Raw genomic sequence first — 27,836 nt, 5'->3', positions numbered from 1 at the left:
CGACGTGTGGCTGGTTAGCAGGCAGTGTAGAACACAAGTAAAGTAGTCATTTGTTTCTAGAGCAGGTAGTGTCAGCAGTCGACTCATATGAGATGCATGAAATGAGCTGGCAAAGGGGTGCATTTGATTCTGTAGTGGACATTGAAGGATAAAAGAAACCTAGGAACACAAAATTCCCAGAAACTCAAATCTTTAATTGGGATCACTTGTGAGCCTTTATGCAATGAAAAACTGAATAGCTTCCTTTGCATGATTTTATAGGGCACAGGCTTTACCATCCCATTCATTTGGCCAGAGGAAGTACTTTGGAGTTGGATAAATCTGGGAAATTATTTGCTTTTGTGGCTGACCCCCCCCCCTTTTTTTTCCCTCCCCAATTGTACTTGGCCAATTACCCCACTTTTCCGAGCTGTCCCGGTCACTGTTCCACCCTCCTCTGCTGATCCGGGGAGGGCTGCAGACTACCACATGCCTCCTCAATACGTGTGGAGTCAACAGCTGCTTCTTTTCACCTGACAGGAGGGTGTAGCGCGTGGGAGGATCACGCTATTCTCCCCAGTTCCCCCTCCCCCCTGCACAGGCACCCCGACCGACTGACCAGAGAAGGCGCTAGTGCAGGGACCAGGACACTACCCACATCCGGCTTCCCACCTGCAGACATGCCAATTGTGTCTGTAGGGATGCCCGACCAAGCCGAAGGTAACACGGGGATTTGAACCGGCGATCCCCATGTTGGTAGCCAACGGAATAGACAGCCACACCACCCAGACGCTGTGGCTGACTTTTTACATTACACCTCTTTAACAATCAGTAAACCTTTTGCCCTCACAAAGTGGTCAGTTTTATCAAAAGGGAGGTGTAGCTACTATTTTTACCGTCAATACAGTGAGAATCTTTTTTAAGGCACTTGATGTGAGATATTTGAAAGATACACAATAAGTGACTTCCATATTTCTTTTGTCTGTTACCATTGCCACTGTGATGTGGTGCTAATAAAATGTCCCACGTTGGCTGGTTAGACATACAGAGATTATTGGGATAGCATCTTCCTGGGAATATGAACGGCCACAACCGTCTACTGACAGGCGACTCAATATGTTGTCTGCATTTGCATGGACTATTTAGCGTTGTACTACTTCTCACATACCTCCTATGTGCACCGAGTTACTATTCGCCTCTAGAATCATATGTCCCTTGGTCACAATCAGATTATCTTTTTTCCAAATCAACCTGTACTATTATGTTATACAGGTAAATCAGTTGAATTTACAATTTTTTTCTCTAAATTGTAGGCCCATTTTAAAGGTTTTGTAATAGGCTACACAGCTTTAACTTCATTAAGTTTTGACTAGTCATTCACTTTTGAAAGTGTGCTCCCACACATAAGCTGGGTAAGTAAAAAAATAGTGAGAAAATACAGAGAACCTGTGTTTATTTAGAGGCCCAGATATGGTATCCATCCCGGACAAGGGAATTAAGCTATGCCCCCTTTGCAAGACCATGCTCATCTCATGGCAGCACACCAGCTGATGGCAAAATAAGAGAGAGAGAACGTAGCAATTTGAAGCCTCTCCGGGGATTCTTACAACAACTCTGATGAAGCTGGTTAAGTTGTGAGAATGTCAGGCTATTCCTTTTTTTTGCTGCAATTTAAGTTTACTTGGCCAGGACCTGATAGGAATAAATTTCATTTAAAAAGTTGGAAGTAATCATTTGCTCATAGATTTAAATTCAAAGTTTTAAACCAGATTCTATACAAACTTCTCAAAGATGCTGCTTTAGGTAAATGTTTCTTCTCTAAACAGTAAAATACTATATGGGGGAAAAAAAAACCCCAGCAAATGAGATTTAAACAGGTAAAATTTTCTTTAAAAGTCTTTCTCTACAGTGTAGCAAGTGATCAGATAATGAAATGCACTAGTTCTCCTGGGAATTACCCTTCCACACTTAACTACGTAGACACTTAAAGGACCACTTCGTCGATTTTCAACCTTATCTCGGTCTATCCGAATTTGGGGTAGTTGAAAAATGTCTGCAGTTGTTGCCAGTGTTCTTTGTTTCTCTGAGATGTAGTTGCAAAATGGGTTCTTCTTCCGGCACCGGTGTCATCATTTGATGCGTCAGTGATGTAGTTGGTCGCAAGGAGTAACTATGAGGCAAAGTGTGTTTTTTTGGGGGGGGGGTGATATGGTTAAAAATAAACCATTTGCTGGAGGATGGGAAGCTGTTAAATTTGGGTGAGTTGTCTAACTTTAAAAACCTATTTCACCCTGTTATGGAAACAGGGCAATTAAACAGAACCTGTTGTGCACTTTTTTTAAATCTTGGCATTTAGTAAAAAAATTATAAAGACCAAAAAAAGATGAAATATCAATGCATAATACAAAATGTTTTATTATATTTTTGAAAAACAAAGTTTCTGTAAATGCCAGCGTTATCTGCGTGACCAAGATGTGTTATTTCAAGGATAACTAGATCTATCTGCAGCCTGGCATGACTGCCTTAAAAAATAAATTTTGAAGAACACCTAATATAAACTCAGTGACTGTTCCAGGTTTTGCATGGCTAAGAAAAACTATCAACATAATCAGAATCAGAAATACTTTATTGATCCCTGAGGGGACGTTATAGTTGCTCACATTCTAGAAGAGAAAGCGTTATAAGAAAAATATGTAAAAATGTGTGAATTATACTATTTACAACAATATATATAGAAAAATAAGAAATATGTAAAAATATGTGCATTATACTACAGTATATAGAAAAATAAGAAATATGTAAAAATATGTGCATTATACTACAATATATAGAAAAATAAGAAATGTGTAAAAATATGTGCAGACTATGAATGCAGTGTAAATGCAGTATAAATATACACCAGAGTATTGTACAGTTGAAATATCGGTCCTTGTAGTCATTTGCTGCAAAATGCAAAGAACATACCTGAAGATTTCCCAGTACTGATGTCAGTGTGTTCTCATCATATTTGGGTTTATATAGCATTTTTTTTTCCCCGAAACCGTCAATGGTGTTGATAAAAGTGCTCATCTAATGAGGAGCGGAATATCAATACAGGTGCAGGAAAAAAAAGTTTTAATACATAGTCGTACAAGCCTGTTTCGTGCGTCGTGCACTCATCAGCTGCTAATGTATATCTCTGAATACATTTGCCATCAACACTGATTGGACATCCACATAAAAACCGGCAATAATCCCTTTAAAATGAGGTGTGGGGGGGGGGGCTCAACTGGAAACTGGTTAAAACAGATATAGAAGAAATTGCTTGAAGTTAAGCCATTTGACTTAACACAGCCAACCCAGGCCATGTCAACCAGCTTCGACAATTTAATTTATACATTAGGGAATCAACTCTCTGGATGAAAAGACTTTGCTGGAGACAACAATAAGCTAGCAATGAGTTGATAACACGTAGATCAGTAATTCGATTACTGGGAATAATTGATAAAAAGGCAATATGTCCGTTAAAGAGTTTACATGATTTCAATTTACCCAATTTTCTAAAACGTGGGAACACATTGTTATATGAATAATCATTTTATGGCATGTCAGCTATTTCAATACTTTCCTCCATCACTGCGCAATTGCTATATCAACAGCTCTCTAGCAAGCATGCCCAGTCATTCCCTCCGTTCTGAGCTTGCCTTTGTTTATATATGTGTATGTATATATTTTTTTCTAATCTTTATTTTGTGCAACATATTAACGTGGCTGTGCCTGCAGCTAACTGGATCCATGTGTGTAGTGGCAAACACTAAACCAAAATGTCAGCTTTGCAATCTTCCATTCACTTTATACCATATCAGAACGTATGATGCTAATGGTAATCAAGGAAACAACATCAGTTCTTTTCGCAAATGTAGAATGGTAAAGAGCCAAACTGAAAGACAAATTAAGATACCAGTGTTTTAAAAAAACAAAGACTAGACTTGAAAATGGTCTCGGGTTGATCGCACAGAAAATATGGTACTGGCCAACATGTCTGGGGAGATTCCAGAATGTGGGAAAAATGGAAAAAATTGCAGCCCTATTATCGGTGCCGTGCATGCGTTATACAAGAACAAAGCGTCAATGCAAATGGATTTTAGACATTTATGAGATAAATGAAAATTTATTTTCCATTTAAACAAATTTTTGAAATAAAGATGCTGACTTGGGCTCAAATGTAAAAAAGAACGTAGCCTAATTCTAAGAGCATCATAAAAGCAATGGAAGGAACACTGCTTACAGCTTGTGGCTACTTAAAGAGAAAATATTAAAAAATTAGAAAATAGCGATTATAGGCCATTTTACATCAATTGCATTGTAGAAAAATGACACAAAAATGCAAAAGATTTGGAGGAGAAACTGTCATGTCAAAACTATTTACATATATTGCAATGCAAATTTAGAACAGCCAGAATTTCAAGAAAGTTTCGGGCCATGGTGAAATGGACGTCTAGATGGATTCACCGTTATTTAGTGATGATGACATAGTAGACATAGTAGTACTAATTCTGAGGAAAACGATTTTGGGTGCAGCCAATTTTGGAGGTGAGGAATGAACATGGGAAGTACCACAGTTTGATCTAAGAACTCAAACTACCATGGCTGCTGCGGGCAGCACTTCAGGATGATGGTTAGCCAGATGGTTTATATTTTCTTTTAATTCATAGTCTTTGATACAAAGAGCACTGGCTGCTGAGAGGTATAAACAATGAGTTGATCCACTGTTTTGCCATGTGACAATATGTTGTACCCATTTTTCAAAAGCGATAGGTGGGAAAAAATCAACCCCAATAAAAAATAAAAGAAATGCCACATTTACGCAGAGCGAAATTTCACACTATATATATATATATATATATATATACACACACTACCGTTCAAAAGTTTGGGATCACCCAAACAATTTTGTGTTTTCCATGAAAAGTCACACTTATTCACCACCATATGTTGTGAAATGAATAGAAAATAGAGTCAAGACATTGACAAGGTTAGAAATAATGATTTGTATTTGAAATAAGATTTTTTTTACATCAAACTTTGCTTTCGTCAAAGAATCCTCCATTTGCAGCAATTACAGCATTGCAGACCTTTGGCATTCTAGCTGTTAATTTGTTGAGGTAATCTGGAGAAATTGCACCCCGCGCTTCCAGAAGCAGCTCCCACAAGTTGGATTGGTTGGATGGGCACTTCTTGCGTACCATACGGTCAAGCTGCTCCCACAACAGCTCAATGGGGTTCAGATCTGGTGACTGCACTGGCCACTCCATTACCGATAGAATACCAGCTGCCTGCTTCTGCTCTAAATAGTTCTTGCACAATTTGGAGGTGTGTTTAGGGTCATTGTCCTGTTGTAGGATGAAATTGGCTCCAATCAAGCGCTGTCCACTGGGTATGGCATGGCGTTGCAAAATGGAGTGATAGCCTTCCTTATTCAGAATCCCTTTTACCCCGTACAAATCTCCCACCTTACCAGCACCAAAGCAACCCCAGACCATCACATTACCTCCACCATGCTTAACAGATGGCGTCAGGCATTCTTCCAGCATCTTTTCATTTGTTCTGCGTCTCACAAACGTTCTTCTTTGTGATCCAAACACCTCAAACTTGGATTCATCCGTCCACAACACTTTTTTCCAGTCTTCCTCTGTCCAATGTCTGTGTTCTTTTGCCCATCTTAATCTTTTTCTTTTATTGGTCAGTCTCAGATATGGCTTTTTCTTTGCCACTCTGCCCTGAAGCCCAGAATCCCGCAGCCGCCTCTTCACTGTAGATGTTGCCACTGGTGTTTTGCGGGTACTATTTAATGAAGATGCCAGTTGGGGACCTGTGAGGCGTCTGTTTCTCAAACTAGAGACTCTAATGTACTTATCTTCTTGCTCAGTTGTGCAACGCGGCCTCCCACTTCTTTTTCTACTCTGGTTAGAGCCTGTTTGTGCTGTCCTCTGAAGGGAGTAGTACACACCGGTGTAGGAAATCTTCAATTTCTTAGCAATTTCTCGCATGGAATAGCCTTCATTTCTAAGAACAAGAATAGACTGTCGAGTTTCAGATGAAAGTTCTCTTTTTCTGGCCATTTTGAGCGTTTAATTGACCCCACAAATGTGATGCTCCAGAAACTCAATCTGCTCAAAGGAAGGTCAGTTTTGTAGCTTCTGTAACGAGCTAAACTGTTTTCAGATGTGTGAACATGATTGCACAAGGGTTTTCTAATCATCAATTAGCCTTCTGAGCCAATAAGCAAACACATTGTACCATTAGAACACTGCAGTGATAGTTGCTTGAAATGGGCCTCTATACACCTATGTAGATATTGCATCAAAAACCAGACATTTGCAGCTAGAATAGTCATTTACCACTTTAGCAATGTATAGAGTGTATTTCTTTAAAGTTAAGACTAGTTTAAAGTTATCTTCATTGAACAGTACAGTGCTTTTCCTTCAAAAATATGGACATTTCAATGTGATCCCAAACTTTTGAACGGTAGTGTATATATATATATATATATATATATATATATATATATATATATATATATATATATATATGCATTGGTTCATTAAGTAATGCATTTTTTTTCAATTATTTCATAGATGTGTGAATAAATCACACAAAGATGTAAAGTGGCCTTTACATCTTTGCTATACAAGAAGAACAAAGTGTGAAGTGCCCTTCACTTCTTGGTGATGTAAAGTGGTCTTAAGAGTGGACTGTTTTGCTATTTTTCCCACGGCTGTACTCGACCCATATAGAGTGGAGAAACGAGTGGAACCGCTGGTTGCTGGAAGAGATTTTCCCATTCAGTTGACCCATAGGACATTTTTACTTTTTATGATAACCGCAATAATCCTCAACACAGAAATATGCGAGTCTCCTGGATGATGAGGTGATACTATAGGGTTGTTCCATTGCTATCGGTTATAAAGGTTTTCAGCTTTGTTTCTGAGAAATCAAATTTTTTAGTCTGTTCTTTGTCTCAAAAATTATAGTACCCATGAGCCTCAATGGCCATTACTATGGAGAATCCACCACTCCGCCACAGAATAAGTTAAAGGAAAGTGGTAGAAAGCACATCGATGCATTTCAGACCAGTGGTGGCAGTCAGGAACAAAACAATACACCCTAGTTCTAGTTGTTGAATCGGTTAAAATTACTGCTCAATTATCTTATCTGAAGAGTTTGGCTAGGTACAAAGCTTAACCAGCGTGGGCAGTAGAATTTCAAGCTCCAGGCGGTTCAGATATGGATAGATAGATGGATTATTGAATGTTTCACACAATGCACAGTGACACTTGTAGGTGCCTTATCTCCTAAAGTTGTTGTACCTTTGGCTTTTTTTCAAGGAACCAGTGTTTCTAATTTCAGAGTTGCCAAGTGTTAGAAAGATCCAAGTGTTAGAAATGCTTGAACAAGCGGTCATGTGACTTTGTCTACAGGGGGGAGAAGAAAAAAAACGAATGGAATTTTACTTCTGGAAGCCAAGGCTCCCTCGATATAAAGACACCCACTTCCCCACTTTTTTAGGCTACAGCAGCTCACATAGGCCAATTTTAGTGTGTGAGCACCTGAGGCCTAAACGTTAAAAGGAGAATGAAAGTTAATTAGTTTAATTTTCCAATATGCCTACAGGCCTATTACCTGTTTCTGAAGGTCTTGTCTTTATTTTTAATTTTATGGTCTATTTTTTTCCCCTATTAAACATTGGTTTCTTGGTTGGAATTAGTGCTGGACACCATGACCGGGAACATTATTATTTGTTGGATTTTTACCAGTAAAAAATTTTAATCTACTGGCTAACGGAAACCCTGAATGAAATCCACTAACCATGCCGTGTCATTTCTATTCTCTATATGTGCAACAAGTTGAAAATGAAGTTGTTTGCTTGTTTACAGATTGGCTAGGACACTGGTATGACATAGTGAATGTAATTGATTACAGTGCTGTGTGAGATCCACCGACCCAACCTGTTAACTGTTCAAGCAACATTCAGCTCATGTGTCTTTTGCATGCACAGCTTCAAAAAGACAATTCTAAGTCGAATATGCTGTTTACATGCATTAATAAATTGAAAAATTCAGCAAAAATTTGGGTGTTGTAATCAGGTTATAGTTACCCATGCTCTTTTAGTGGTAACCTGGCAAAGCAAGTTGCGTGACTGTTTCTAAAGCTGGAGTAATGCCTTCATCAGTGTACTTGTTTTCATGTAAACATCCTGTGTTGGAAACTGATAGTATTGAAGGGTTTTAGTCTTGGTCTGTTTAATTTGAAAGGCTTAAAGACATGGGCAAAAAAAAATAATCTTACAGACTTTCCAAGAAAGCTGCAGCTGCTATTGTTTTTCCCTATTGATCGGATTCCTTAACCATAAAATGTCCAACAGCAGACAAATGCACAGCTCGAGTGCTTGTTGAACAGTTGTTGCTTTGATGAAAGACAGTTAATCCATCTTGAACTGGAATTTGCATCTAGGCTACAGTTAGCTCTACCCTTAGTACATCATGAACATTTTTGTTGGTTTTGTGAGTCCTCCTAAAATGTCGCATGGTTTGCATTGACCTTGAAATGTCCTCCCCGTTTGTTCCTGCATACAGTGGCCTCTGCTAATTGTGATTTAATCAGTGCTGTTTCTGAGAGCTGCTAGGGTGTTGATATTCTGTTGAAATAATGGTGCTCATTGAGTTCCATTGTGTACATTCAACACTGGTTTTGAATTGCATAAAAATAATGATAAAGTTTTCAGTGCTGCCTTTGATCCTTTTCCCTGTAAGGAGTGTGGTATCAGTAGGCTATTAATTTTCACTTCACCTAATCTCTTTACAGATATATGTATATACACTGATCAGCCAAAACGTTAAAACCACCTGCCTAATATTGTGTAGATCCCCCCCTCGTGCTGCTAAAACAGCTCTGACCCATGGAAGTATGGACTCCACAAGACCTCTGTAGGTGTCCTGTGGTATCTGGCAACAAAACATTAGCAGCAGATCCTTTAAGTCCTGTAAGTTGCATTGTGGAGCCTCAATGGATCAGACTTGTTTTTCCAGCACATCCCACAGATGCTCGATCAGATTGCAATCTGCGGAATTTGGAGGCCAAGGCAACACCTTGAAATCTTTGTCATGTTTCTCAAACCATTCCTGAACATTTTTTGCAATGTGGCAGGGCGCATTATCCTGCTGAAAGAGGCCACTGCCATCAGGGAATACCGTTGCCATGAAAGGGTGTACTTGGTCTTCAATAATGTGTAGGTAGGTGGTACGTGTCAAAGTAACATCCACATGAATGTCAGGACCCAAGGTTTCTGCCCAGAGCATCACACTCTCTCCATCGGATTGCCTTCTTCCCATAGTACATCCTGGTGCCATCTCTTCCCCAGGTAAACGACGTACACACACCCGGCCATCCACATGATGTATAAGAAAATGTGACTCATCAGGCAAGGCCACCTTCTTCCATTGCTCCATGGTCCAGATCTGATGCTCATATGCCCATTGTAGGCACTTTTGGCAGTGGACAGGAGTCAGCATGGGCTCTGACCGTTCTGCGGCTACGCAACCCCATACACAGCAAGCTATGATACACTGTGCGTTCTGACACCTGTCTATCATAGCCAGCATTAACTTTTTCAATAATTTGAGCTACAGTAGCTCTTCTATGGGATCAGACCAGACGGGCTAGCCTTCGCTCCCCACATGCATCAGTGAGCCTTGGGCGCCTGTGACCCTGTTGCCAGTTCACCGGTTGTCCTTCCTTGGACCACTTTTGGTAGGTACTGACCACGGCATACCGGGAATAACCCACAAGACCTGCCTTTTTAGAGATGCTCTGACTCAGTCGTCTGGCCATCACAATTTGGCCCTTGTTAAAGTTGCTTGGATAATTGCGCTTGCCCATTTTTCCTGCTTCCAGCACATCAACTTGAAGAACTTACTACTTACTTGCGGCCTAATATATCCCACCCCTTGACAAGTGCCATTGTAATTAATGAGATAATCAATGTTATTCACTTAGCTGTCAGTGGTTTTAATGTTTTGGCTGATTGGTGTGTGTGTGTGTATATATATATATATATATATATATATATATATGTGTGTGTGTGTGTGTGTGTGTGTGTGTGTATATATATATATGTGTGTGTGTATAATGGGGGGGGGGGCAAGATTTTGGTATCGGAAGCATTCTGGTTTCTGTTCTAGTCCCAAGTACTACTGACCAATCACATATGGGTAGGCGGCAATTTTTGCAGGAAAAGGCTTTGGTTGCATGTTAGTAACAGTAAATGTGGGGAGCAAAAGAGGCGGGACGCATTGGCCAAAATGCCGGCTGGACCTAAAACACCTACAAAAAGTATGAATTTTTGTGCATTGTGTGGAGAAACGTTTGATTCGTGTCGACCACTTGTGAAATAAAACGGTCGTAGACATCTCTCAACTCCCAACTCCATTCTCGCATGTCAAGTTGCTAGTTCAACTTTAAACAATGATGGGCACACCAAAGAGGAAGTCTTAATAGGAAACAGACGCGAGTAGCCAGTTAGCTAGACCGGAAGCTCCGAAATATTGGCCGTTGTCCTACAATGAGCGCTAAATCGTCGTCGGATGATTTACCCCCTGGGTTCTGAGATTGCACCTCACCCAGCCCTGAAACTGGTAATATTGTAACACATGCAAAGTTAAGCATTAATTTTCATTGCCATGGCAGTTGATTAATGTTTCATCAAACAGGTTGTGTTTTGAGATTTTTTTTGTTTTTTGTTGCAAGTTGCTGGGTAATTGCTATTGCATATAAATAGTCTGATTCATAGACCGTAAGATTAAAAAAAAAAAACAAATCATATGAAATGTAGACATAAATAGGACAAAAATATAAAGCATACTTAAAGTGAAATGATTTAAAGCTCATCCTTATTAATGTTTAATATGCTAAAGCTCTAGCAGCACTTCAGCCTGTTCAACGTGGTAAGAATCAAGGCAAGAGTTAAAGAGGCATAGCATTCCATGTAATGATTTCCTCATGTTGTCATGTTTGCCTGTTAGCTTACATAAATGCCTGCTGTTAAGTTTCATCAGACATTTTATTCGCAAGGTTGCTCAAGGAAAGAATGGGTTTATACCAACTTCCATATGAAACGTTCTGGCGCCAGAACGTTTCATATGAGATGTTAGAAATGTTCAAGAAAATTTCATTTTTAGGGTTTTGATTATATGGAATAATGTGGTGCAATTATTAGATAATCAATTATTTAACAAGCTAAATTAGAAAGAAATGTAAACTTAACATATTTTTCACTGACATCAGAGACATTACCATCCTCTCAGCTTCTTCTATTCTCCAGGAGGAAAATGTTTTTTCTGAGCTGTATTAGCAAATGGTAGTATGTTTGCTTAAATGCCACCCAAGCAGACATTTTAAACTAGTTCCTAAATGCTCTGAATTTACAGCTTGATCACAGACCCACTTGTTGACGTTTCCTACAAATGTCACATAAGAGAAACAGAAACCAAGCAGCTTAGAGAAGAAAAAAAACTGTTTCCCTTTACATGGTAAATTCTTTACCACAGCAAAGACATGAGTTAGGGTGCAGTCAAAACCTTTTGTAGGGCACACATTTGATAGCAGTGTAAAATCATTAGCCTGTGTTCATTTGTTGAATTTTCAGTTGCAATATTTGGGGTAGTCTAAAGGTCAAGGAAGTAGTCTTGTGGCCAAAGGTCATTGGAATGAATGCTCTGAGTGGCTTGTGGAAAAATCTGGGGTAGGGAAAGTGGAAGAGTAAGGCACTTTCCTCCCTCACCACCTACTAGCAAGGGCCCTTTGTCCAAGATACTTGGCCTCCAGTCCAAGTGCTCCAGTGGAGTTTCTCAGTGGCAGACAGCAAAATATGGTGCTGGTTGTGGGCAGGTGGTATGTTTAAAGTTCTGATTGTATTTTGTGTGTGGCATTCGTGGATGACATTGCCTACATTTTTTTTTTTTTGCTCCATTCCAGCTGGCAAGGCCATGGTCAAGAGATGAGGGAAATGACAGAGATTATTCTTGTATTAACGCAAAACTGCCATAAGAGGTATCAGGAATTTACCTTAAAAAAGCAACATGCTTGTCTGACTCATACCTTGTTTAAGATTTTAATTTGGTGCTAAGGGTAAAAGTCAAGCCGTTGTTAGAGAACATGGCTGTGGCTGGAGACAAGAAAAGGAACTGAAAGTCTGGGTAAAAAGAGATTGAAAGACAAGAAAAGTATTGCAGAAGTCGGTATGGACAAAGCTTTGAGGGAAAACCTTGCAAGTACTATATTTCTGTTTATAGGGTGAGAGACAGCGATTACATTGCTGCCTTGCAATTTTTGAAGCGCACGTCCAGCCATTCAGTCAGGTCATTCACCTTTTACGGATGATCAATAACCATTATTACAGCGAGTATATCAACAAAACCATTTGATGTCAGTGATGAAACTTTACTGAAACTTAAAACAAGTATGAATCATTGCTTTTATTAAAACTTGGTTCTTCCCTATTCTTGCAGCACAGAGACATGTTTCTTTACGATAGAAGTGCAGTGGCCAGGTTTTAAAGACCACATGAAACAAAATACAAAACTCAATTCATGACTTTGTAAATGTCTTAAAAAGAAATAAGAATGAGATTTATATCCACTAAACAGTAGGAGTTATTGGTGAAACTATAGCAAAATGTCAAATGAAAGCAGCTACTTAGAAGATATGAGTAGATGGCAATGAAATAGCGGTGATGAAATTTGATTGTGTTCAGTCAGTTTCTCTCAACTGTTTCAGTACATTACTGAAAGCATTTGGGCCTCTAGTGACTTGTTAGTGTGCTAGATTTAAGCTTCGGGTAAAAAGACCTCAGTGGATTTGTTTCATTGTATTTGAGAGTAGTGTGAGCAATGAGCATGTTTAAGGAGCAAAATATTGCTTCTTTTTTAAGACTTTTAAGTCTGCAATAATGAAAATGCACTACCTTTAAATCACCTTTGTCAAATGTAAGCGTCTGCTTTGTCATTGTTATGGGCTACAACTTAGCTTCTAGTTGGATTTACTCCTAGCAAGACTTAAAATTGTTTTTTTTGTTATACATAAAAATGGCTATAACTTAATAATTTAGTCTGTCTTGTACTGATAACTGCAATGTCAGACTAAGAGATCATTAGATTTTCATGTATGTCGGCAGAAACTGTTTCCAAATTGGCATGTTTTTTATGGTTTTGTGTTGTTTTTGTTTTTTTTACATTCCCCCGAATTCAAAATGTACTCTGCTCGTTCACTTTTTGCGTTGACTTTGGAGACCTGCCATGCGACAATGACAACGCCATTTGAAGCCTGGTTTGTTGACTCAGTCTCAGTTTGGAAGCTCCTGAAACAGGCACAAGGCAGTTATTTGAGGTTAATGGTTGTCCGTGCACTCTCTTCAGTTAGACATTCACAGGGCAGAACCTCAACTGGCCGTTGCAGTGACAGCAGTTTGTAAATGACTCAGCAGTGGCCGTTATGTGTTCTTGAAGACACTGATACTGAGGAGTGTGACTGATGGGTAAGCAGCTACCAGTGTAAGTTTCTCTGAAAGGCACCAGTAAAACCTTGGTTAATCGTGCCCTCACAGAGTGTCCTTGCTCTTTTCAGCAATGTAAGCAATGGCCAGTCACACCACAAACATCTTTAATTGTTGGCCGCTCTGGGACGTTTGTTTCTGTTATGCTGAATTTTGCATGCTGTAATCACACATAGCCATCACTGAAGTTTAAGATACTATGTTGTTTTATGAGGAGTCAAGAAAGTTACAAAAAAAACAACTATATGGCCTCAGCTATCGAGTTTGTTATTCCATGGTATTTGGAGAATAGGTCTGTGCCTATTGCAGTCTGGCCTGAGGCTAGATGATATATTAAGTGGAAAGCCATGGTTCCACTATAAAATATGACTGTCTTCTCTTTGCCTAAGATGAATTTCAAACAACTCATTTATTACAACAAAATTGCCTTACTTTGTATGAAACCGTGGTTCTCTGTTTACTGTTGTTGATATAGTAATAGTTTTTATTTTTCAGTGTCAAGTTGGATATTTCCCTTAACAGATTTATTTAAATCTCAGCTGACAGAATGCTAGTACAGGTATGCATGTAATGAACAACACAAAAACTGAATTGAGTATTTTGAAACCTCGAAACTCTGTCTTTCTCTCTCTCACACACCAACACTGAAAGAAATGTAGCTCATAACAGGGGGGGTAGGGAAGGGGTTGTCAACTCCTCAGCCTCAAGCCACTTCCTCTCTCAACTGTCTCCCTCTGTCTAATTTGTCAGTAGGTTTAGACCGAAAAATGTCTTACTCTCCTCGCTGTAGAGATCAACATTTATGCCCAAAACCGACCTGACAGGTCCGGGTCAGGTTCAGTCTTTATATCTTAAATATTAAATATTTGAAATTATTTTTCAGGTTCACACCTACCTAAGCAATTTTTGTCACAAGTTTCTCTTCATATCAGATTTTATGATTGACCAATGAGAGTTCATTAACTCGTCAGTGTGAGATGATGCTTATTTTAGATTAGAGAGCAACGCCAAAATGGATGCTGACAAGGTGAGATCATGGCTGGCCTCCAGCAATTAGAGTTTGGTTGCACCAGACAAAAATAGGTCAGGTCTCCTTCCCGGACCTGCTGCTTAATCACAATTTTTTTCCGTTGGCCTAGCCTATTTATTTAGATTTACATGGCCATTTTCCCAATTAAGTCTAATAAGGCTAGGCTTTTTTTTGGGCTTATGTTCTAAGGCTTTTATTTATTTTGGAGTTTCAATATAATCAGACTTGCAAATAATTTGTGTTGGTCCTCCTCCATACCGGTTATTGTGGTAACCCCCTCCCCTGCTAAATTTTGTCATGATTGTGTCATGTAATGTGAATGGGACAAAACCCGAAATCAGAGACTGGCCCTGGATACAGCCAATGGGATTTAAGCTTTGAAACATAAACAGACCGGGTAGGGTTGTGCAGTCAATTAATCGACAATAAATTCTATCGGCATGCACAAGGAAAAAACATTTAATGACAATGATCAAGTCAGTCGCTCTTGTAACCGCCTTTACTCTTTGTGGCGGCCATCTCTCAATACATGGATTCTTCAATGTGTGACATCTTGACTTTTGTTTTTGTTGAGTTTGAAGCAGAGTGACAGCTGTGCAAACTATTCTAAAAGGTAATTAATTGTTCGTGCTCCGTATTTGTTTACTTATACTTTTCCTTGTACTTCGTCTCACTCTCTTCTTTGGTGCTCTTTGTTTTTGGCTTCCTTTCTGTAAGATTCTGCAAAGTTTGAGATAAAACATGAGGAATCGTGCTAGGGAGTCTTCAAGAGTGAAACACGTGATTTGTCCCCTGTAGCCTAGTGTGAATAGGTGATTTGGTATGCTACAAATGATTTAATATACTACAAATACTAGCTTTTATGTTTATTTATAATTCATTTAGGCTAAAAAGGTTACCAGGTAGTGCACACTCAGTGCACTGTGGCTGATATCATTATGTAGAGATGATAATGTGCAGATTTTTTTTGCAACCAATCAATTGGTTGAAGAATAGGTACGATTTCAGTCAACCAAGGTTTTCTTAGGTTGACTGCAGCCCTGAAAATTTCAGGCCTGATTCAAACTCTAATTCATTGCAGTTTGTTTAGTGCAACTATATGCACCATTTTATTTAGAGACATTCCCACTAGTTCCAACATGCATAAATAGGCTAAATAACTTTTAATGATTGCACGTGATATTGGATGCAATTTGTGCTAGTCTATGGCTTACAGGAGACTGTCAGATATGCGCCTGTAGAATCCTGACAGATGATAAATAAAGCCTGTTACTGTTTTTCCTCTGTTCACTGTTTAGGTAATCATCTTTTGACAAGATTTAGTGCACCCTTTACAGATGCAGTGCCAAATCCAACTGTGCTGTATTAACCTATTAGTAAAAACAAATTTGCTGTACAATATTAAGGAGTGGAATGGAATATCCAGGGCAGTTTACAATAAATAAATTTGTAGGGCTCTGCAACAATTATAAAACAATTCTTGATGAACTGTGGGTTGTTACATTTTTAAAATGCAAGTCCTTTGCCCTTACCACCCATAAGTCATAACTTGTGGCAAGAAATTTTCTCTACACCAAGAAACCAGACAGGTCTCAAAACTCAGTGGGTCTATATTACAACAGACCACAAACACAAATAAGTAATATTAGAGACTGTGCCTATACCCTTGACCTGCTTTGAGGTGGATAAAGACCTTAACTATAGAATAGAGGGAATACAGAGTAAGAGAAGTGTTTTGACTGTCTTGGTAATTTACTTTTGTTATGCAGTCACTTTGACACAATGAAATGGCTGAGCATGTTGACAGAGATGCTGTTGTTTCTACCAAGGTCTTCTCTGAGCACAAGAAAAACCAATCTAGGAACTTGACAGGGTCTGAAGATGGGGTATTCCTTACACTGCCAATATGTAAATGATTTTTCCCACCCTCTGTGATCTCAGGTAAAGCTGATGGCTTAAGTTGTGTACGCATGCCCTCTGTGGGTTTTTTTTTCTGTGGATAGCACACTTATCAAAAACGATGAGAAAAATGCAAGTGTGGACAGAAAGCCTTCTCCTCGTTTTTCACCATGAAAACGGTGTTCTCTAATTCACCCATCACACTGGGTGACTTAGAGCTTGCTCGCGTCACGTTTTGTTAGGATGGGCTGTAATAGATTCTAGCAAGTGGTGTTACAGTTACTGCAGTCACTGTCTATTCATCTCCATTGTACAACTTCATCCAAAAATTCAGCCAATTGAAATCCAATTGGCGTTTCCTACATAATTGAAGTACTCACCCCAGTTTTTGATAGGGCGAGAGTTAAGGAGGCATTTTGCTTGCAAGGTCTGAATCAAACATGTACATTCTTAATATATCATTTTGTATTATACTTGTCCCAAATTGCCATGGAAAAGTACCAATTGCAGAAAAAACCCTTTTCACCAGACAGACCTTTAAAATAAGGATAACATTTTCCAAATATTTATCCATTCAAGGGACCTCCTCGGAAAATTGTAAAATATTTCATGTCCTTTAGCGGAGACACTCTTATGCCGGGATCAGACTACACGAATTCAGCCCGATTTTGACACGGATTTTGTTTTCGCTGACAAATTTCCAGCATTGGGCCCGAATATGAACATCAGGAACAACGCTTAAGTCTTTAGACTTAGAATTTTCCCTCTGTAGAGTGACATAATCGAAGAACAGCAACGTGCCATCTGAGATGCCCCAAGACACTCTGACGAAAAGTATAGCATGTCAAATTTTTTTGTATTTTTCTCCCTTGTCTGACAGTCCTATGATGTATTCCTTGATGTTGACCAATAGGATGACAGTGCTCTCTGGTGCACATATGTAATAAACATGGCAAAGAGAAAGAGGGATGCTGCTGTCACTGCAGTCAGGTGGAATAATGAAACCAAGGAAAGGTTCATTGAGCTGGGGGCAACAATACCCCTGCCTTTTTGACATTTCCTTGAGGGAGTACCATGACAGAGTCAAAAAAAGATAAAAGTTGGCGAGAAATAGCGGAGCCACTTGAGTAACCCAGTGAGTAGCTGGTTAAGCTATGCTACGTTATCATTCCCCAGTAGCACCAGCCACAACAGCGTCCACAATCATCTTTTTCTTTTCGGAACACAAGACTGCCAGCATCACACATACCCCATTTCCACCAAGGCAGTTCGATGGCTGGTTCAGAGCTGGTGCCTAATCTCGAACCAGTTCTTTGCGTTTCGACAGCCAAAGAACCGGCTCTCGGCCAGGAAAACTGATTCCAGAGCAGCACCAACTCTTTGCTAGGCTAGAAGAAAGAACCGCTTATGTCAGGGGCTGGGGTTGGGATTGTTGTGACTCAGCAGCAGCAATCAGTTCTGCTGAATCATGCATGCACCCCTTAACACTCAGTAATGACAACGTTCAAATCAAAGTTGATTGGAATCAAATGGTTTTATCAGCACATAATTTATCTGATCAATTTTGTCAGAGTGAATTTGAAACCCTGCAAAAAAACAATTTTAGTACAACTATCTGAAATCCTATGCTTAAAAACACGTCGAAAAATAACACTGAAGAGTTCGCTCTAAGAAATATTGAGAGATTAATCAAGGAAACCTTGTTTAAATTGAAACGGACGATCCACTGTGGCGACCCCTAATGGGAGCAGCCAAAAGTAGTAGCAGTAGTAGTAATCAAGGAAACTTGGTGAATTTCAGACCAATAACCTACAGAAGAACAAGGCAGATAATCACAGGTGTCATTCATTTTATAATGGACATTTGCGTTATGATATTCAAACAAACCATCCATCAATGGGGAAATAAAAGCCTCTTGTCTACGAGACCGGTCTCTTGAGAGCTCCAGCCAGCTCACAGCAGGGTCTGTGAGCATGACTCGCCAGCTGGTCGCCAGTTTGTGGAGCTTCTCAATTCTGAAAACGTTGGCGCAAATTTTCAATTTGCCATCAATTTTCATAAAACTGCCAGTATGCGAAATCTGTAGTTTTTGTTTCTCGCCTCAAAAGTTCTCAGACGTGAATTCAATGATGAAATAGCATACGATGATTGTATACAAAAATTGTGGGAAAAAAAATCTAAATCTACACAGTTGGAATAATGAAGCTGAGGAAAGGTTCGTCGAGCAGGGACAACAATACCCCTGCCTTTTTGATGCCATCAGAGATGTATACAGACTTATATAGTGACATAATGACTTGGCTCTCTAGCCAGCTATAGCCCATGAAAAAGCAAACCGGTTCTTAGAAGGTTCGCAAGTTGAACCAACTGCGAACTGGCGCTAGCACCAGCCCAGAGCTAGAACTAAGTTCACGTTGGTGGAAAAGGGGGTAAGATCACTTCAGTAGTCACGATTGACAATTTATTGACTCTCCTCCCCTATGACCTATGAACTCACACAAGATCGTGAAAGGCAGCATACAATGATTGGTCGGGTCATACTTGTAATGTTGCCAGTCTCCCGGCCAAGACACGGCAAGAATTTATGGCACTGTGATTGCCTTATCTGACACGGTGACCACCATGAAAGACTGATCCTGGCATTAGGTCTCAAGAGAAAACTATTTTATCCTTAAAAGGTGGTCAAAGATGATGGAAAAAGTGGAGGAGATTGACAACTGATTAATACCATTAAGGTTCTGTTATGCACATTCGGAGCTCCCAGGAACGCAGACACTCCTTGTTGTTGACTGGATGTTTTCATAAGAGAGAGATGTGATTATACGTCAGTGGGCTTCAGCTGTGGCTGGTAAGAATAAATCACATTGACATGAGGTGTAAATAATATTTCTTTAACTGCCCTATTGCAGCAAGTGAAGCTGAAGCAAATATAGCTGATCCTGGAATTTTTGGCACCAGTATTATCAACAAATGTGCCGAATGACCCGACAAAAGCTGTTGGATACAAGGGCCACTTTAATTTTTGTGGCTGTATCTGGGCTTCATGGAGGTCCAGCTTGGTTGTGAATATCCTCGATGACACATTTGCTGAGAAGGATGTTGGCTGACCCACAGACTCCTGATTCCCATCACCTGAAGTAGCTCAGTGCATTTCTATTTTGGTAATCAGTTCAAGCACACAATCCAATTACATGGAGGTCAGTCTGGCTCTCTGGGCAGGAAGCTTCCTTTAAACAGCCTGTAGAGAAAAATGTGCTCTCTGCCAGACTCTGCACATTCAATTGATGTCCATTGCTGTTATTTTTTCCCCCCACAATTAGTTTATTACTTTGCTGCAGTAAATTAATGGGCATTGCAAGTCAGCGCTGTAGTCACTTTTTACGCAGAATCTTCATTAAACCTTAAAAACTATAATCACTGTTGAGATTTAAAGGTGAAAATACTAGCCTGTGTGACATTACTACCAAATGATGAGCAGCTCTCATTACCATTTTGGCTGCAGCCTGTCCAGACCCACAACTCCAATTCCATTGTTTCCATGTAAGCGGTAGACAAAACGACAATATTGTTGTGGCTATTTTGCTTAGAGATTTACTCTTCAGGCTCTGCGATAACTTTGATTACCCATGACTGGTCGGACTGATCGCTCGTCCTTTATTGTCTGTTGAATACATGGTTGGTACTCATAATGTTAGCAGCTAATGTTGGCCTTATAATTAGGGGAAACACTGATTCATGTTTGTTTTCACTGTGAAAAGATCACATTTCCTTCCCATTCTCAATACGTCTCTCTTTTTTCTCCCATTCTCTCCCTCTTTCTTCTCTCTCTCGACACCAGAGGCACAATCACCCTGACATGGCCTCTGTAATAGATGGCTGAATGAAATCTGATCTGTGGGGGGGGTGAAGAAGACAAGCACTCGGGGGCTTCACAGCCTGCGTGCCTTTCGCTCAACAGGGCGCTCTCAGGGACATTTCCTCTGTGGGGCTTTTTTTTTCAAAAGGGCTTGCGCTGCATTTCTAGCTAAGGGCAGTACAGTAGGTCAACTGCCGATAGAGTTACAACCTCTCCTTTGTGGAGGTGTCGGACAAATTAGACCTCACAACTGTTTACTCTGTCAAACAGGGACAGCTGCATCTCCCCGCCCTCCAAATCCCACCACTGACTGTTCCTCCTTTGGGGAGCCATCTGTGAGTAGTCAGCAAGATGGGTGATCAGATGGCTGCTCACCAGTTTTACCTCTGTCACTGCTGAGGGGGGTGGGGGGTGATATGAACGACCACATCACCGAATCCCCCTGAGTTGTGCACATACCACAATCCAGCTGCCACTTTAGACTGTTGCCCTAATGAGCGCTGAGTAATGCTGGGCAGCAAACACTAACTCCTTTTCTTCCCCTCCATTGCTATGGTCAGAGGGGACAAGCCCGTCTGAAAGAGCATCGATTAGGCCAGATCTATGTGTATTTGGATGTTTTGTTTTACAAATACACAATATGAATTTACATTTTACAGATTTTAAATAAAGACCTGTGTTTGTGAACCCAATTGGAACCAGCTATTTAAATCTGCTTTTGTGAATTTAAACTACTAACCTATTATCATTATCTAGCAAAATCTGGAGGTGATCCACCAATGCTGATTTGAAGATATAAGCTTTGGTAACTTGTACAGCAATTCCAACATCAAAGTTGAATTTATTTTATTCTAAAGCTAACTGAAAAACAATGCGCGTATAAAAAAACACAATTGGCCTCCTTTTCAATGTCATTGAAGGTCTCCCAAAATTTGCCACATAGTTTTAAAAAAATTTCCCATGTTTTGAGATGGACCTCACCTGCGAGAATGTAAATTAAGCATGTGAATTTTGATTTAAGGTGACATAAACTAATGCAAACTCATTAAACAGAGATGTTAATGATCATATATCACTGAAAGGCCAGATTTTGATGAAGGAAAACATGCATAGATTATAGTGATATAGATTTACGCAGGTTACATGTTCCTATTTGAAAAGGATCTTACCAGTCCAGTTAATAAACATCGTCCGTTGTGTTTTGTGAATATTTCAGCGTCTCAGATAGCAAGAAAAGAAAGACAATCCACGTCTACCCATCAAAGGTGGAAACTCATCCTCTTAAAAAGGTCGGGGGAGATTTTGACAAGGCCCTATTGTGTACTGCAGGGCACTGTGTTTTTGTCAGTGGGTATTTACAGCACAAAGAGAATCATCAGAATGCAGGCTTCTCTTAGGTGGTATTGATCTCATCACCCTGGCTGCCACTCCACAGTCTTTTGTGCTTGTTTGTTTGCCTCTGCACATTACTTATCACAGAGGGAGACAAGAGCTGCAGATGTGAGTGTTAATTATTTACTTTTGTGTGCTGGTGGGGGTTGTAGTTGGGGGGCCTTATAGGGGGACTGTAACGTCAAGATTTCCCATAAATTGAGTCTTTCTACACCCAATTTCTCCTCAGCCCCAGCCCCATTTTCATCATGAGAGAAAATTGGTTTGAGTTTGTGGATGTTATTTTAAAGCGCTGAAAGACTCAAATCATGGGGAAACAAGGAAAAGCCTCATAAGTGTGGAAAAAGACCACCTGTTCTCCATATAAGGAATAATGAGGTCTATATGCCCCACACTAAATGATATAAAATGAAATTGTTTCAAATAATCAGTTTTGTTAAGACACGCAATGTTGCGTTTAGTGGAAATTTGTCCGGGGCAAATTCCTCTTTCTTGTTCAGGTTCTGTGCTTTCAGAGTCTCATCAGATAGTCTGGATCCTGGTGGCTCATTAGGCGCACATAGCCAAGAGGCAACAAGGGTTTCAGGGTATGAACCTAGCTTTGAGCTTTGTGTCCTGCCATCTCCCACTTTTTGCATCTTTTTCTGCTTGATCCCATTTATGAAGTCTGTGTTGCAAAACTAATCTCCAAATATATGTCTTACAGAAACTATTTCAGCGGCAAACTGGTCCATGCCTTGCTGGATAAAACTTCAAACATTAGAGAGGACACCTGTATTTAATCAGGAAAATGTTCTTGACAACAGTATTGTACTTTCAACTGTGCTCTGTACAAAGACGAAAGAAAATACTACTAGTCAAAGCAGTTCAAATCATAACAGATGTTGACAAAAGAGAAACCATCTTTAGACATGCCATTAACGCAAATCGGAAAATGACAACAAACATGTTTGTTCTGAATTGTGAAAATAAAATAAATGTGTAATTTTACCCCTTGCAGCTTGTTCCGTTCTGAAAATCCCTACAACTCGTGGGATTTCCCTTTTGCTACGTGGTTCATTTGTAAAAGCAGATACAGAAGTACATACAGCAGGGATGCATTTTGCCATGTGCTTATATTTATTCAGTGAAAGATTTGAAACAAGGTAAACAGAAGGCAAATTGTAAAGCTCTGAATGAAAATAACATATATGCTTTATGTGTACACTGATCCATTCGTGTTTTCAAGCTTTTTCATTGATGCAAGGCAGTTATTGTCCTCTCAAGGGCATGGCTGTGTAAACCACGAGGGGGTGAGTGAGGCCAGCCGTTCTTTATTTATTAGCAGTGACACTATCAGCAACTCTTAGTAAAAAGAGTCAGTCATTCAGAACAGTGGGGCCACCTTGGCAGTCAGAGCAGGATTTAGGCTACGTTTCCCATAGTTGCCTTGGAGACTGTGGGAAGCGATTATGAAGAGTGTTTCAGAGCGGTGCTTTCACACCAGTGGAGATTACCATGGTTTGTGATGTGATCACAAGAGAACCGCTGGATCTTGCTCTGTGTTTTTTTCTCTTGTTTTTTTCCCCCCCATATAGATGAAGTGGTAACCTCTGTGTTTGTTTGTGGGGTGGCAGAGACCTAACACCTATCTGAATACCTACATTATTAGGCTAACTCTTGTCTCTTTTCCCCCTTTAGGGCATAATGTGGTTAAATGGGAAGGGAACGTGTAGGCCGTGAGGATTCTCTAAACCCTGCCCCAGCGCCCCAATCGTCTGAGAGGGTGTCGGACCTCACCGAGGCAAACCTGGATTGTTCGCACTAAAATGTCCCTAAGTGGTGGCACTGCAGGCGGGAAAGGTGTGGACTCTAATGCGGTGGACACTTACGACAGCGGGGATGAGTGGGATATCGGTGTTGGAAATCTGATTATTGACCTTGACGCTGATTTAGAAAAGGACAAACTTGAGATGTCTGGCACAAAGGACGGCATGGCAGCACCACCCAGTGCAGTGGCGGCTTTGCCTGACAACATCAGGTTTGTTAGTCCCGTGTCTGGCTCTCAAGGCAAGGAGAGCAAATCCAAATCCAAGCGCAGCAAGAACTCAAAAGACAATAGTAGCAAAGCCTCAGCTGGAGATGGGGCCAAAAAGGAAACTACAGGGCGGACTCAAGCGGAGCCCACGGGCACGGCAGCAAATGCAGGAGCTGCTGGCAACAATTCCACCGCTGGGAAGAACATGGAAAAAGGGGGCAAAGCCTCTAGAGGAGTTGTCGGTGGTAAAAAAGAGAAAGAAGGGTCCAGTGGGAAAACTAAGAAGGAGAAAACTGATGGAGGCCCAGTGGTGGCTATTGCTGCTACAGAGAAGGATGTAGTTTCCCAAGCGGCTCTAGGGAGTAGCCGTAACGCGTCCTTTGAGAACACACAATCAACAGACTTAACAGGGGCCGATCAAATGGGGAATATTGCACTTGAATCTGTTGGGATAGTACCAGCGTTGACAACAAAAACTGAACCAGAGGAGCTAGAAAATAGTAATAATGAGTGCAGGACGTTGAAGAAAGTGAAAAATGAAAAGGTAGGTTTCTCTTCTGTTTTTCAATGTCACTCTTTGCACCTTGATGCTTAATGGATTGTTTTGGCTTTTAGTTCTTAACTAAAAAAAAAGATGATAAATCTTGGGTTCGATTAGCCTTTTCCAAAGGACCATTATTCATCCCAGATTTGTTTGTGGACAAAGTGTCACAATGTCAGAATTAAAACCATATCAGTGACTACATGTGTTCGTTAAATGAATGGCTGATATAGTACTATGAAGTTCATATATTTGTACTAATGAATAATGGTTGAAAACTTAACAGGCCCATGTTAAGAAGAGACACCCAGCATGTGACGTCTGTTAAGTCTATGTGGCTGGCTAGTGAATGGTTTGCTCATAACAAACGCGGTCAGTGTAATTTCACTTGAGCATTTGGATCAGAATTTAATATTTAGTTTTGTCTAGACAGGAAAAGAAAGTGATGCACAGTTTGAGCAAAGGGTTTGCATTGTCACGTCACATAGTTAATCGTAACATTTAACTTGTCCTTAAAGGATGGATGCAGAAGTTGTTTATAACTCAAATGAACCTGTGCTAACGAGCCAGTTACCTTACCCAATAAAGTCTTTGACAGTAATGGTTGTAGTTAGTTCCTCGTTCTATTACAATATTCCTGGGAGCTTAGATTTGGGACAAAAAAACAGCAAAAAATTAACCATCACACAACTCTGTTCCGAACCATATGATCAGATGGGCTATTGTTTAAGATTTCAAAACATGTCTTAAACTGTGCTCCGCCTAAAATACCAGTCAGCACCAGTCACAAAGAGCCTTAAATAGGGTATTCTTTTCTGTCATCAGCCAGCAAAACCTAATGCTGCTTTTTTCATTCCCCTTTGCTTAACACGAATATAAATGACCTACCTAGTTGTATAGATCATAATGTCTGTCAACCAAATCGGTTGAATTATGTCCTGGCTGTGCAAGCTCTGAAAAGGTTACCTCGTGTTACTTCTGCTGGTTATTTTTCTCACACTTTTAACACTGACATCGTTGCACAAGGAAGTGGTGAATGGTTGCTTAACTATTCACCCACACACTTATCTTGTCCACTCATCGAGTTGATCTATCATTGTGTCTATTGTATGCTTCAGAGCAGCCTTTTTCATGCTCTCCCGGTGTAAAAGGCAGCGGCGCGGGGAGGTGCCGACGACTGTTTTTGTCTGTCATCGTGTTCCATTCTTAATCCCACAAGCCCCAGCAATGCCTAGTGAAGTAGGGTGGGGGAGGGAGTTTGCTGGTGCAAAGCACGCCTTCGTCGTTTTTCCTGCTGCTCTGAAAGAGGGATGGGGGATGGGCTGTGAAGAGGCCTGTTTGATTCTGCAAATCCAGGACACTGTCAGGAATGCAAGCTGCAAAGGTGCGTCAGACAGCCCGAATGTGTAAGAAAATGTCAGCACAGGAGGCTAATGTTTTAAGAATGAACCGGGAAGGGCTTCCCTGGTAGCGCCACATGGATTGGTTGACAGAGCTTAATAGAGAAGACTGGGTTAAAATTGTTCTCACTTGACTACATTGTTTGTACTACATTTTGGCCAGCCATGTGTCATAATTTTTTATTACTTTGTTGGCACTTGTGAATATGTAAGTGGTATACAGTTATCTATGTCTGTGCAGCCATCGTGATTTGCTACCATGATTATAATGTAACATAAACAGCTGCTGATGAGTTGTCAACTCAAACTATGAACTATGGCAGCGGTCTTCCTTGCCATATTTTAATTATTCTAAGCAAGTACAATGTCATAGCTACATTTATCCAGACCATTTACCAACAAATACCCCCCCATCCTTTGCAATTATAGATGCAACAGTATTCCCCCATTGTCTGCTGTAAATTAAAGCTCCCCAAAGCATTGACTCCTGGAGCTGAATAAATCCTCACCACTTCCTCAACACATAACATAAACCCCCTCTGACTGGGTCCACTCTCCCCTCTCTCGTTATACAAGCCTGAAAAAGTAAGGTGTTCATCAGCTTCCCCGATGCGCTGCCAGCCTTGACGAATGGAGTAGCTCTCATGGAAAATTACATTGGCAATGTCACTTGGAGAAGGGGGCTGTACTTTGGTTGAGAGTGAAAGAGCATGGCCATCGCTCAGCAAGGTTGCTGATTTGCAGCTGGGGAGAGGAAAGCCAGCTTGATTTCTTTCACTTGCCTGTTTCCCTACTGGCAGTTGCTGGTGTTTTTACAGCTTATTCGTTTTTAAAGGCATACATAATATGTAACATTTACGCATTAATATGTCTTAAAAACGACTAGACCGATGTTATATATTTTGTCGAGCTGTGTACTTACATTATCCCAAATGTTTCCAAACATGTTCAAACCCAGAGTGAGCCGTAATTTTATTCGAGGTAACGGCGCGTTTCATTCGGTCGCCTGTCAATGGCGTCATATCCTCTTTTACCCGCTCTAGTTGGTTTGCTTTAAAACCACGTCTTGTGGCAGTGACTTCAAATGCAGGATACGTTATGCATAATTAGTAAGTCAGCGTGTTGCACCGGCTGTGTGTAAGTTCAAACTTAGCCAAGTTATAACGTAAATTCTTACCGAGTTTTGATTTACGCATTACTAATAAAAGCGGTTACACCATGGAGATAAGTTGCAACGTGACGCCCCTACGGTAGGTGTAAATCGTACAGTGTCAGAATTATACTCAGTAAAAGTAAAACAGCATTTTTCTGCCACACGGCATGATTTTATTTTATGTTTTGTTAATTGTGTGCCATTTTGTGACACCATAATCCAATAGCGACCTAATTTACTGATTTCGATCTAGCTTACTGCGATGCGTTACTGACATGTGGCTCATGACAGCCACCAAGCTAATGCGTACAGTAACTTTATAACGTCACAACAACATTCAACATGCGCATAAAGTCGTTTTTAGTAGGATTGTTTTGATCACAGTTAACAACGCTGGGCTACCCCACGATTGAATTCCCCCACACAACGTTAGTTACAGTAGCTGTGTAAACTACTAATAAGACACGTTAGTCCCTAGCTAACGGGTCTGACCCTTTAGTCGAGCGGTGAGTGATGTCGCCTTGTGGTGCAGTACACCTCGTATCGAATCCCGCACCGGCAAGAAAATAACCGGTTACAGCTGTATGGGTGGGTAGTCGACCCATCATCTCGTAAATTAACGCTAAATTAGCTAACGTTACTGCGAATGAAATAACATCACGCCAATAAACGTAACGTGAATACATCTTTAATACATTACCTTGTCCGTGAATATGATTTCTGCCTGAGTCACGTCAGATACATTTTAATCGGCGATTGTGGTTGTTTAACAATTAAGACAACAACTCCCATGATCCCATGCTACTTCATAACGTCATCAAACTCCGTCTTTGGTTATTGTTTTGATTGAGAGACCCCTGTCACCAGAAATTACATACTATGCGTTTAAATAGTGACAGGGCATTCAACGGCTCTGGGAAGAACAGGGGGACGTGACCTCATTGTGAAGCGCGACGCTTCCGCTATGGACAGTGAAACTGT

The 27,836-nt window shown here is 40.4% G+C and overlaps 1 protein-coding gene across 2 annotated transcripts in view; it reads left to right on the top strand.

The window, feature by feature from the left end:
- The window catches only part of LOC130111275 (zinc finger protein 609-like), a 101,249-nt gene that overhangs the window by 9,856 nt on the left and 63,557 nt on the right, over window positions 1–27,836 (top strand). For both annotated transcript variants that reach the window (XM_056278407.1, XM_056278406.1), the window contains exon 2: window positions 23,425–24,305. In XM_056278407.1, the coding sequence (XP_056134382.1) occupies window positions 23,553–24,305 (753 nt within the window). In that variant the 5' untranslated portion in view covers window positions 23,425–23,552. The remainder of the gene's footprint in view (window positions 1–23,424; window positions 24,306–27,836) is intronic.

This window comes from Lampris incognitus, chromosome 4 (genome assembly GCF_029633865.1).
Source record: "Lampris incognitus isolate fLamInc1 chromosome 4, fLamInc1.hap2, whole genome shotgun sequence".
In the NCBI taxonomy this organism is placed as follows: Eukaryota; Metazoa; Chordata; class Actinopteri; order Lampriformes; family Lampridae; genus Lampris; species Lampris incognitus.
The sequence above is the reverse complement of the archived record's forward strand: the minus strand, read 5'-3'. Positions and strand labels throughout refer to the sequence as shown.